The sequence below is a fragment of the Coenobita brevimanus genome, chromosome 106, assembly GCF_032717465.1.
Source record: "Coenobita brevimanus isolate Jiangsu-jjx chromosome 106, ASM3271746v2, whole genome shotgun sequence".
NCBI classification, from domain to species: Eukaryota; Metazoa; Arthropoda; class Malacostraca; order Decapoda; family Coenobitidae; genus Coenobita; species Coenobita brevimanus.
Genome location: NC_137059.1, coordinates 2,955,001 through 2,968,480, shown reverse-complemented (window position 1 = coordinate 2,968,480; position 13,480 = coordinate 2,955,001). Strand labels below are relative to the sequence as shown.

At 43.0% G+C, this 13,480-nt stretch overlaps 1 protein-coding gene across 1 annotated transcript in view; it reads right to left on the bottom strand.

Moving 5' to 3' along the window:
- Positions 1-1,387: 1,387 nt before the first annotated feature.
- The window catches only part of LOC145416485 (gamma-aminobutyric acid receptor subunit alpha-2), a 59,491-nt gene continuing 47,398 nt past the window's right edge, over positions 1,388-13,480 (bottom strand). The window contains exons 8-10 of the mRNA XM_080285442.1: positions 3,429-3,647; positions 2,792-2,903; positions 1,388-1,641 (exon numbers count right to left, since the gene is read on the bottom strand). Coding sequence (XP_080141568.1) covers positions 1,388-1,641; positions 2,792-2,903; positions 3,429-3,647 — 585 coding nt within the window. The remainder of the gene's footprint in view (positions 1,642-2,791; positions 2,904-3,428; positions 3,648-13,480) is intronic.

Below are 13,480 nucleotides of genomic sequence, written 5' to 3'. Positions count from 1 at the left end.
TACAGATATAAGCTAAAGTCCACCGATAATTCACAGCCAGCTTTGTGTCCTGCCCCCATGTTTTTCATTCGTTCTTAAATAATACGTTATCCTTCCTTTTCATATTATTTTTGCGTGTTTTATATTGCTATAACTGGAAAAAAAATACCATCCTCCTTTTCCTAATGTTTCGTTCTGTGCCTCGTATTTCTGTCATCCTTTTCACACACCACCACCTTCCTTTTCCTAATGTTTTATTCTGTGCTTATTACTTCCCTCTTGCTTTCATTATTCCATGACACAAAAATAGTTCATGTGACGCCTTCCAATCCGCAGCCGGCGGAGAAGTGTTGATGAAGATTTGCTTGTGGTTTACGGGGATGATAACTTCTCATTCTGTATTTTTTTTTTTTTCTGTTCTGTGCCTTTGCCTCGACCAACAGTAGGGACAATTAGGGACCTGGATAGAACATGGACTATTGCTGGTTGTGTTGTAGGGGGACTTAGCAAAATTTATTATCTTTCTTAATAATACTCGTGTAGCTTTTAAGTATTTCTCTAAGTCTTGTTCTTGTACCCATTATTAACAGTGAGGAAGGATGATGATGATGATGATGGCTATTATGTCAGAGGGGGTGGTGGGTGAGGAGAGCTGTACTTTTCTTAACCATGTAGGTTTGATGATGACGATGATGATGATGATGTTGATGATGATGGTGATGATGATTCTGCTGGCTACTATGTCAGAGGGGACGGTGGGTGGGAAGAGATGTACTTTTTTTTACCCATGTAGGTTTGATGATGATGATGATGATGATGATGACGATGATGGTGATGATGATTCTGCAGGCTAATATGTCAGAGTGAGTGGTGGGTAGAGAGTCATTTTCTTTGCTATCCTTTTCTCACACACTTACGATAGTTCCCTAGTGTAATTAGGCTAACAAATAGGCTTGTTAGAGGTCAATAGCGCTTCTGTCATCTGTATTTCCCCTAAAAATAATGGTTAGTTATAGACAGCTAGTATATACCTTTCTAAACACCGCTAAACCAAATTTTGAACTTATAAACCCAACACGACTATTGCAGCTCCTTTCTTCTAACCTGACGAAGCTCCCCAGCCCCCTTCAGCTCAGGTGATGGTCAGGTGTAGTCAGACTGGAGGATCTATTTGACTAGTAACCAGGGAGACTCAGTGGTACCACCAAGTCTCATTGAAATGCTACAACCACGAATTAGCATCCAGGTTGTAGGAGTGGCCCAGTTTTGACTAGTAACCAGGGAGACTCAACGGTACTTCCAAGTCTCACGGTTATTCTACAACCGCGAAATAGCATCAAGGTTGTAAAGGTGGCCCAGTTCCGTCAGGTGAAGACAAACCAGCTACTACTAAGCTTCCCAACCTTCACTACAGGACATCACCCCTCTCCCCACTCGTTATCATATTCCTATCATGCAGACCGAAGCCAAGGTCGTCGAACCCGGGGTCTGACCAGTTGAAGACGAGTGTGGTGTCGTAGTAGGAGTACCAATACCACAAGTTTAGGAGACCGTAGGAGAGCGGGAACAGGATACGACTCATGGTGTCAATGGTGGAGACCGAGTTGACAGACCGCTGGAGACACGCTTCCCTCTGGCGGTCACGTCGATAGCTCTCGTCCCCTGAAAGGCAGAGTTTGGTTCAGTTGTTTCCAAGATATTTATATGTTTGTGAAAGACTGGACGAAGTGGCTGGGTTTGTGACTGTGACTGAAGGGACTGGGTTTGTGACTGAATGAAGGGACTGGGTTTGTGACTGTGAATGAAGGGACTGGGTTTGTGACTGTGCATGAAGTGAACTGGGTTTGTGAAAGACTGTAAGCGAAGCAAATTGGGTTTGTGAAAGACAGTGAAGGAAGAAAATTGGGCTAGTGGCTGTGCATGATGTGAACTGGTTTGTGATTGCTTGTGACAAAAGTACAACTGGTTTATAAAAGATTGTAAATGTGGTAGAACTGTAGGTTTGTGAATATGTACACGTGTAGGGCTAGAAAACCTTGTGAATATGGTACAATTATAGGTCTGTGAATATGGTACACATGAAGGTCTGTGAAAGTTTGCGAATCTGGTACAGTTGTAGATTTGTGAATATGACAAATGTAGGTTTGTGAAAGTTATTATGGTACAGTGGCTCGTTTAGCAGATTCAGGCTCCTATGACTCACTTTCAGCTGAGTAAAATAGTCAGACCAAAAATCGTCCCTTTTCATCTCAGTGGACGACACAGATATTTTACCTGGTCACTTCAGCAAATTTGACTCTTCATTGGAAACACTTTGATATTCTTTTTCAAATAACAATCTCTTTTTGTGTTACTGACGTTTATGTCGATGTTAAAATAAAAATACATGGCGCTATTAACCCTCTTCTGGCGGGAACAATTCTATATATATTTTTTTTTTCTAACCTGAGGGAACTGGACCACGTATAATGCATGAATACTTAGTTGTGGTGGTTGAATTTTGATAAGTCGTAGTTGTGAAGGAGGAATGAGTCTCCTTGGTTACTAGTTGAATTTATCCTGCAATCTGACTGAATTTGGTCATTTCCTGAGCTGAAAGAGGTTAGGGATCTTTGCCGGCAGAGATTAAACAGACTATAGTACTCCTTTTTATATAATGCCAGGTGATTTAACTAAGAGTGAGTCACAGGAGGCTGATAATGTTTTAAGAGGTCATCCATATACTGCTAAGGTAAAAGGGGCAAAATAAATCGCTAAGGAAGAAGAGCTACGTTGTCCCCTTTGCTGACAAGAATACGACTCCTTTTCTCACCGAGGATGCAGTGATAGAACTGCGACAAGCACTTCTCCTTCTTCTCCGTCTGCGTCTCTGCGCTTCTATAGGTCGCCAAACTCTCGCCTGAGTGGTTCATTACCCCGGCATCCTGACGGGGGACAGCAAAATAGGTTAGTCTTACCTTAAATTGTCCTGCTGTGTTGATAAAGAGAGATTGTTATGAGATAGTTTCATTTTCCTTCTTTTTTTTCGTAGTAAAGACAAAGAAGGGAGACTAACAATTTCCCCTATTAGATATTTTCATTTTCTTCCTTTGTTTTGGCAGTAAAGACGAGGAAGGGAGACTAAATATTTGCCCTATCTCTTTTTCTCCCTGCAGATCAAAATCAAGTGATAGGTGGGAACGCCCATCATCCACTCACTCGATGTAGTCTATTGCCCTTCCTCTTCCCTCTTTCTCTTTCCCGATTTCCTATTTCTCTCTCCTTCTCTCTGTCCCCTCCCTCTCCCTTCTTTCCCTTTTCCTTTTCCCTCCCTATTTACCCATTCTCCTGCCTTCCTTCTTTTCCTTTTTCCCTCTTCCTCTTCCCGTTCACAACTCCCCAGATCCTCCTGCCACCCCCTTCTCTCTCTCTCTCTCTCTCTCTCTCTCTCTCTCTCTCTCTCTCTTTACCGAATTAAGAGTAGCATAGATGATGGCAGCTCCAGGTGGACAGGCTTGATGTCGTGAATTTATGAACACCAGCTCCCTCCGTCCATCCACCGAGGAGTCATACGAGGTTCCCAGTTCTTGAGGCGCCGAACTCTCCTCCAGGGCCTCACAGGCGTCTCCAACCACCTCCACGACGTCCTCCCACTCCTCCTCCTCGGTCATGATCTCGCCCGAACCCACCTGAGTCGAAACAGTAATGTGAGGCTTCGAAAAGGGACGATTCAGTGTTACTACTACTACTACTACTAAACTACTACTACTACTACTACTACTACTGCGACTACTACTACTCCATCATGATCTCCCCCGAACCCACCTGAGTCAAAGCAGAAATGTGAGCTTTAGAAGGAGAATGATTCAGTGTCAGTACTACTACTACTATTTCCACTACTACTACACCTATTAACCTGATTATGGTAATGGTAGTAGTAGTAGTAGTAGTAGTTGTTGTTGTTGTTGTTGTTGTGGTACTGGTGGTGGTTTGGGAGGGGGGGGGAGATGTAGCCCGAAGCTCATCTGGACGTGAACTGAAGATTCCATTTTCCCATTGCCCACCATCCTCCTCTCGAGGGATAGGGAGGGAGTTGAGGGTCATTTGAATAATCCATCAGCTTCTCTGCCGGGGTATATCAGTGCCACCACGTGAAGGCGTCCCTCTTTAGCACCTTATTTTCCAAACAGTGGGCTGGATTGTGATCTCCGTCCCCACCACCACGATAGTCAAAAAAAAAAAAGGAAAAAGAAAAAAAGAAAGAAAAGACAGAAAAAGCAAAACAAAGAAATCTATTGTAATTCTTAACAGACTCTCATGACTCACTCTAAGTTGAGTAAATTGATCAGCTGTTTGCTGGAGTGAAAAGCCAGAGCTGTCCTGATCATGAGAGAGTTATTGACGACAGTAATTACACCTTCTTCCTCTCAAGACCGACTCTCAGCTAATTCATATCATTTGTCATAAGCTGGAATAAAATACTTAGAGCTGTGATGCTCATGAGGAAGTAAAAATAGCTGTCTGTGTGTAAGCGAACCACCAAACCCACACGCTCGATACTGATTCATGCCTCACAGGGGTTCATAAGAGGGGGATACGAAACACCTGATCAGTGTCTCTAACTTGCTCGTGAGGTGTGGACGGTTTATGACAAATACCACGAGCCAAGGATGTGTTCTTTATATCATTCCAGTTTCTCCATACAGTTTTAATTCAGTGTCACTTATACTTTTCGAGACAGAAGTGGTTCATAGAGACTTCATTCATCTCGTCACTACTACAACTCCTCCTTAACCCGTACAGACCGATGACGTCTTTTTTTCAATTATATCTTTGCCCTTTACAGATGATATTCAACTTAGGGGACTTTGCAAACTTTATATGTTAGCTTTACTTTCCATTAGCCTGTATAAGACTTGGTAATTCTCCTATGTCAATAATAATCATCTTGCTGTAGAAAGAATAAACGATGCTCTACGACATCGGGCTGAAGGGGTTAAGCTGAGGAAATTCGAGTGAAGTTAGCCAGATTTAAGTAAGAAGATGTATAGTGAAAATGTTGAAATATCTGGAACTTCGTGAGGGAGGAAAGTGTTTGTGTGTGTTTGTATTCATCTGTAACCCACACCGCCCTACCAACACCTTCCTCCCAGCCACCTCATCACCAGCCTGTCGCCCTCACTACCCTACCAACACCACCAACCACACCGCCAACTTCACCATCCTACCAGCACCACCAACCACCCTGCCAACCTCAACATCCTACCAACCACCCTGCCAGACACCTTACCAGCCTCCCCATCCTACCAACACCACCAGCTATCCTACCAACACCACCAGTCGCCCTGCCAACCTCACCAGCCTACCAGCACCACCAACCACCCTACCAGCCTCCCCATCCTACAAGCACCACGTCACCACCACTAGTGAATGGAGACGCCGGGTTCAAACCATATCACGGACAGAATTTAAGAGGACCGCACCTGAACACTATTGCTTCTTTTCTCACAGCAAGGTAAGTTTGAAGAGCATTTTTTTCCGATCAGTTTTGCAAATTCGATAAAAAAAGTATATAATTTTTTCTTTATACAATTTTGAAACTAGACTAAGCTTTTGAAAAATATTACACGCCTTTCACTCTGACCTGACCCAAAAATGCCAATTCTCCATATTCAGTGCTGAGTTGCAGCAATAGGTCAGCACTAAAGTATAACATTAGTCACGAAGAGGTGCTATGTAAAGGATGTAGAGCCACAGTATTGGCTTATTCTGCCACTGGACTACGTGAAATAAGCTGGAAAGTGAAGAAAATCTGTGCCAAGTTACGGTGAAAAGAGTAGAGAATTTTTTAATGCAGAATATGTATACAACTTGATAATTTTCATGTATGTCTGCTGTTATTATTATTATTATTATTATTATTATTATTATTTTTGACTGTACAATTTTTTATAGACTCCTGCAGGGTATATATGTAGATAATTTTCAATTTTTTTCATTCACTCTGGTTTGGAATTTACCGAAGACTAACGAAACTAAGGATAACTTTTGGCAAGATTTTTTTTTTGTTCGTGTTCTTATGACATCTTTTTGTGCGATTTAGGGTGATGAACGATATATTTTGCTACATTTTTCGTCCACTGTCCTTATAAAATTGTCGTAGGATTTTAGCTGGTTGATACATTGCTAAAAATATGATCAATTTCCGTAATAAATTGTTGAGAAATGGAAATAATTACCTTTCACGTAAAGATCAGGTATTAGAATATTGTAAAAAAAAAAAAAAAAAAACTAAATATTCTTCATACCGTTGCTAATGTTTAATAAATATCGCACGTCGTGCTATGAAGTGGGCAAGTCGGCAGTGCTATTAATATGGGCAAGGGCAGGGGCAAGGCACGTAACACCCGAAAAATGGAGCGTGACGCGTGACAAATTACAACTTGATCGCCTCTTGTAGCTTGTGCTTTTTCCCTCATGCATACGCCATTCTTCTGCTTTCCCGTACGCGTCTGGTCCGTTGGTCCTCATTCTTTCACCCCCTCCACCCTACTGCCCTACATCCCGAACCTGTCTATCTGCTCCTGTCTTCTTTTTCACCCCTGTCTGCTCTTTCACTTTTGCAACAAGTCAGGGTTGATTCGCCTAATATTTCACCTTCTCAGCTTCTAACCTATATTTTCCTCTGCTGACTAATATTCCTAACATGAGAGAGGCTTGGTATATTTCTCTATCTATTGCTGATTACCTCTGATATAGTGTATTGAAAGTTTGCCTAATATTTCGCCTCTTCTGCTTCTTTCTTTCATCTGCTGGCTAATATTCCTAAGCTGAAAGAGGCTTGGTATATTTCTCAATCAATTGGTGATTCTCCTTGATATAGTGCGTTAAAAGTTTGCCTAATATTTCACCTCTTCTTCGTCGTTCTTTCGTCTGCTGGCTAATATTCCTAAGATGAGAGAGGCTTGGTATATTTCTCTATGCATTGCTGATTCCCTTTGATATAGTGTACTAAAAGTTTGCCTAATATTTCACCTCTTCTGCTTCTTTCTTTCATCTGCTGGCTAATATTCCTAAGCTGAGAGAGGCTTGGTATGTCTCTGTCCATAGTTCATTCTCGTTGAGGGAGGAAAGTGAAAGACGTGCCCTAAGTGTGAAGCAGAGGCAGTGGAATAGAAGGCTAACTTTGGTCTCTTAGCTGTTCCACGCTTATGTGCTTAATGCTTTTACTCTATCTTATCAGTACTACAGTGCTTTTGCTTACCTGTCGTCCCTATCTTTGCCTTATCTCTCTTCCTGTTGCCATCTTGTTAATCTTTCATCTTCACATTTAAACCTTATTATCTATAGCTTTATTCCTTCTTTTACCAATAATACATTCTTCCTTCTTTACTTTACCTGTCCCCTTGGCTACTGGTTCTTCCGGTTGTCATCCTGTTAGTTCCGTCTTCTCTGTAGCTGTACTTCTTAGAGATGTCTTATAATCTTTCTCACGTCTTCAATAACTTCTTTAACTTCATTTTCCTTACCTGCCCACTCCACCTCTTTCTTCTTCTGTTCTTCTTCTTGTTATCCTCTTCCTTCTCTCATCTTTGTAGTTTTGACCTCCTTTATCCTGTTTTATTTTCTTATTCTGCTTTATAAATATTTCATTCTCTTTCCTTAATCTCCCTTACTAAGATTATATAAGGTTTTATTTTCCTTTTCCTTTTCTTCTTCCTTGCAATTGCGCCTATCTAAGCTCTGCTCTGTAACACACACACACACACACACACACACACATTTACATTCTCTTCCTCTTTCTCTCTTTCTCTTTCTCTTTCTCTCTCTCTCTCTCTCTCTCTCTCTCTCTCTCTCTTCCTCTCCTAGAACCTCGCTTGCCCTCCCCCTCCCTCTCCCCCTCAAGCCCAGCTGCAATGGAGGGAAAAGGAGGAGGAAGTTGGAGGAAGAAAGGAAGAAAAAAAAAAGACCTAAGCGCCTTGCCTATCAACCACACGTGGCTCATTAAGCAAAGAATCAGTTTATGTGGTGTATTAATCGTCAGCCTTTGTTTCTTCTTTTTTCTGAGTCTTCGTCTTCCTCTAGAACACGACCCGCAATAGTCTGTTTACGTCCTGGGTCTTTAGAAGTCTGTCTGTCTGTCTCTGTCTCTTCCTTCCTCTCCCCCCACTCTCTCTTACCATCCGTTTCTCTATCTCTTCTCTGTCTGTCTCTGTCTGTCTGTCTATCTGTCTGTCTCTGTCTTTCTGTCTGTTTGTCTGTCTCTGTCCTGTCTCTGTATCTGTCTGTCTGTCTGTCTCTGTCTCTCTCTGTCTCTGTCTGTCTGTCTCTCTGTCTCTCTCTCTGTCTGTCTCTCTCTGTCTGTCTGTCTGTCTGTCTCTCTCTCTCTCTCTCTCTCTCTCTCTCTCTCTCTCTCAAGCTGAACAAAATCGTCCCAAGGCTGCAAGAATAAACGTTGCAGGCAGTATTTTTTTTAGTATGATTCACGGTAAGGTCTTAACAATGTGAGGAGACAGCGGCCTTCCTTTCAGTACCCCCTCAGCAGCATTTGCATACGGTGAAAAGGTACCGTATGCCAGCCTCCCAGATGAACCACCCCTCTTCCTCCTCGTCTTCCTTCCTCCTGATTGAGAGAGAGAGAAAGAGAGAGAGAGGGGGGGGGGGTAGACAGCAATAGGACCTCCTGTGACCCACTCTCTCTCTCTCTCTCTGATCGTAAGTGCCTTTGTGTATCCTAATCCTGCATTCCATTCACGATTGAAGTTTTAATCCTACTAATCTTAGTGTTAAATCCATATCCTCAGTCTTTATGCTGGGTTAACAGGGGGATATGAAAGAAAACAAGCTGTGCCTTATAGTCTGACCGGCATGGGAATTCATCTCCGGTTCTTTCAGATGTGAGGGGTATGAGCTAACCACTGCACCACGCGTTCCCCTTGTGAAATATTAGCACCTTCGCCACACCAAACGTTTTCTTTAGGTAATCGTTTCACCACAAGCCAAATTTCTTAATCTTGAGGGAAACTAGGTCGTGGAGAGATCTGACAACTCTAATAAGCGTAGGACATGTGTTTGATCGTGTAGGTATGACACTAACATCATTAACAGTTTATCTTTTTGTGGACATTAAGTTATTTAATACGTGCAACCATAAGACTGGTTTGTTCTACTGACGGATTTCTAGTACTCAAAAGGCCTGGAAACTGCATGAATTGACCAGCTCTTGGACTGCTTCTACATGCCATCTTCCTGAAAAAGATAGTTACATTTATAGTACATCTTTAGGCTAAATAAAATGCCCAAATGCACCAATAGCACCAAAGGGGTTAATTTCTTCAATATGAGTGTTCTTTCAGCAGCGAGGTAGATGTGAGGGGAGATTGAGCAGTTTTTGACAGGAGGGGGGCCTTTCTCTGGCACAAAGGCCCCTCCAACTCGCTTCCGTTCACCGCCTTCCCTTTCACCTACGTAGATTCCGGCGTTCGGGCAGGTAACGCACGTCAAAGGGGGATACGCAGATAACATACAGCAGCTATTTTGTCACATCGAATAAGGGGCGGTGGCTGGCAGGAAGGTTAGCGGTTTCTTGCTGAGGTCCAACACATCGACGGAGGGAGGCGGGAGAATGCTAACGATGTCTTGCTGATGCTCTAACACCGAATAAGAGACGAAAGAATCTTAGCTCTTCTTACTAATGCCTTAAAACATTAAATAGGAGAGGCAGGAGTTGTGTTTATGTCTTGCTAATCCCTCAGGACATCTAAAAACAGAGCAAGGGGATTGCTGATTACGTTTTAGCGCTCCAACACATCGCATAACGAGTAAAAGATGATTCGCGGTCTCCTGTGAAGGCTCCGACGCATAGAATAAGCCGTGGAAGGAGAGGTAGGTGGTTTCTTGCTGGGATTTCTGCGTCTCTAGCCTTCGGTCCTGTCCCTACCCACAGCTTTCCCACAACACCGTCTGATTGAGTGTTATATACGCAGAAACGATCGCCAATAAACGAGGTGAATGGCAAAGGGAGTGATGGACTTGAGGGTGAATGAAGTAGTCAAAGCCTGGATGAAGAGCCCAGGTAGATTGCAGTAGGAATGGTGAGATGTGGAGAGGGGGGGAAGAGGGGGAGGGGGCAATGAGGCGTGCAATGAAGGGGGTAAGAAAGGAAGGGAGGGAGAAGAGGAGGGGAAGGAAGGGAGGGAGGGAGAACAGGAGGGGAAGGAAGGAGGGGAGGGGGCAGTGATTGGAAGGGAATATTCTCTCACTTTAGAGGATGGGTGGAAATTTTATCTATGAGTGAGTCTAAAAGATGGCAGTGAGAATCTGTCATATTTTTTGCTTTTTTATAGTCTATTGTCCTCAGTAGGGCATAAGTGGATGGGGGGAGGGGTGTGCGATGGGAATGAGGCAGGCAAGGTAGGAAGGAAGGAAGGGAGGGAGGGAGGGAGGAAGGGAGGAAGATGGAAGACGGATGGAGAAATAGAAAGAAACCCACTCACAGTCCCTCTCTCTGGAAGACGAACAGAAATTTTATACGTGAGTGCGTCTGAGAATTTCCAGTAAGAACCTATGTTGCTTTTCACTCATTTATTTATTTATTTTTTCGTCTGCAGGAGGGAGAAATAGGAGGGAAGAGACGGGAATAAGGCGTAAAAGGAATATGAAGGAAGGTAAAGGAAGGAAGGGAAAAGAAGGGAGGGGAAAAAGAAGTAGGGAAAAGGAGGGAAGGGAGGAAGGAAGAGTAAGTAAGGAAAATGAAGGATGGAAAAAGAAGGAAGAAAGGAAGTAAGGAAAGGAGGGAAGAAAGGAAGGAAATAAGAGGAAAGAGGGAAAGAGGGAGAGAAGGAAGGAAGGTAGTCATGGTTTTTGATTAGTGGAAGGGAGGGCGACCTACTCACTACATCTGATTTCCAAAACAAAACCAAAATTTTCTGTTATGTGCATGAAGTCAAGATTTCGAAAGTTTGAATAATCATGTTACCTGCTTGACCGATCATGATATTTTTTACTTCTTCCTCTGTGCATTTTGAAATTCCCTGATTTTCCTTGCAATTTTTTCCTGTTGCAAGCCTGTTTTGTAGTGGCATCTCATTGTCCTGCCTAAATGCATTCTTTATCTTGTCTTTTTCATTCGGGTGAAAAGGAATATCATTTCTCTGGGTGACTTTCCTTAAAATTCCCTTGTCCTTGGGTTCCTTCTCCCCTCTACCCCTCCCTCTCTCTCTCTCTCTCTCTCTCTCTCTCTCTCTCTCTCTCTCTCTCTCTCTCTCTCTCTCCGCTTCTGTTTTCTTTTTCTGCCTCCGTCTCTGTCTGTCTGTCTGTCTGTCTGTCTGTCTGTCTGTCCCTCTCTCTCTCTCTCTCTCTCACACACACACACACACACACATCTTACTCCCACTCTTTCCCCTCTTTCTTCCTTCTCCTCTCTCTTTCTTTCCCTCTCTCTCTCTCTCTCTCTCTCTCTCACTCTCATTCAATCCGCCTCACAATTATCCCTCCAACACAGACCCACTTCAAATTCATTAAAAAAAAATAATAATGCTGTTATACAATGAATGGTTTCCCTCATGAAGCCTGACTGGGTGAAGCACATACAAAGGGCTTCAGACTGGTCTCTACTTAAGCCCTATTCTCTCGGGCTTAAAGGGATTCTTGACACCTCTTCCTTAGCGATTTATTTTGCTTATGATGTGTTACTTGTTTCGTGGATTTTGTTTTTGTTTTTTTGACATGGGGATAGTTTGCTTGGGATTGTGTGTGTGTGTGTGTGTGTGTGTGTGTGTGTGTGTGTGTGTGTGTGTGTGTGTGTGTGTGTGTGTGTGTGTGTGTGTGTGTGTGTGAAGGAAGAAAAAGATGATGAAACAAAAAGTGTGTGTGTGTGTGTGTGTGTGTGTGAAGGAAGAAAAAGAAGATGAAACAAAAAGTGTGTGTGTGTGTGTGTGTGTGTGTGTGTGTGTGTGTGTGTGTGTGTGTGTGTGTGTGTGTATCTACATCGTTTTACATGAGGTTACTAAGGTGTTCATTTTAACTTGACCTAAATTTGCCATCTCCTCCTGGTGAATGCTGACCTGTAGAGTACGATGCTAGTCACGAAGAAGTGCTACAGAAAGGATGTAGTGTCATAAAATGACTTAATGTCATAAAAGACTTTGTGGTTCCTTTGTGGTTGAGTTATATATATATATATTAAACTTGTGGGCGAGCGGTTGTTATATTAGAGTAGCTTGTAGTAGATAATCTTCTCTTTCCCATTTGTCATGTAGTGATAGGAGAGGTAAAGAATAGTATGGGACTATTTTTATTTGTCTTGGAAATATTAACAAGTCTCTCACACAGAGCGAAGTATAGAGTCCCGGGTAGCTACCTCCCTGTCTCGCTCTCTCTCTCCCATGTTGCTAAGCCCTTTCTCCTTCTGACCGGCCTGTTCTATGGCCTGTCTCCTTCTGAGCTCTCTTTCCTAAATTCTGGTGTAGCAGGGGTGTGTCACGTGTGTTCCTCGTGGATGGAAAGTTCTAGCAGCCTGTGTGTGAGTATGTGTGTATGTGTGTGTATGGTCACTAGGTCTTTGTTCACGGGTGGATTGCTGACAACTAACTGCATCATCTCCTTACTGGCCACTGTCGTCAGCTTTCCTCAGTGTAATTTGCAAGCTCATTTCCTATTCCCAGGCTCGCATAGAGCTGTCTATCTATCTATTTATCTACCTATCTATTATGATTATGATATGATTGTAATGGAACACAGTAGAGCCGTAGCACTGTCTTTCCTGCCACTGGGCTACGTGAAAAAAGCTGCAAAAGGGCGAAAATCCGGACCAAGTTAAAGAGAAAGAATTTAGCAACTTTTTTTTAGCGATCTATTTGAACTCTTGATTTATTGGTGGAAAAAATAGTATACGGGAGTATTTTTAAAGCATAAGAATAAATCGCCAAGGAAAAGGTGCTAGGGATGATCTTATACTACCTAGAATACAATCTCATCTTCCAAGCAATTGGCATTAATATTCCTTCTCAGTGATATTCCTCAGTTTATATTCCCCTTCCAAGATAAAGATCCCAGCTAATATAAACTGGCAAAACAGCAAACAAGAAAGTGTTAAGGTATTGCATGAAAAAAGGTCTATCTATCTATCTATTGCCAGACGCCTCAATCCCGTTTGGGGTGGCCACAAACAAATCGCCTCCACGTCGTCCTGTCCCTCGCCATTTCACTGCACTGCTCCCAACTCACACACCCCTCTCTCATGTACCTCTCCACCCCATCCCTCCATCTCATCCTCGGCCTCCTCCTCCCTCTTCCCCCCTCCACCTCACTCACATACACTCTCTTCGTCAGTCTTTCACCCTCCATCCTCTCCACATGGCCAAACCACCTCAGTGTGTTCCTCCTAACGCTTCCTATAACATCCACATCCACACCACAACGCTCCTTTATATCCTCATTCGTCAGCCTGTCTCTCCATGTGACTCCACAGGCTCCTCTTAAATAACTCAAAGGTATTGCATGAAAAAAACAGGTATTGCGT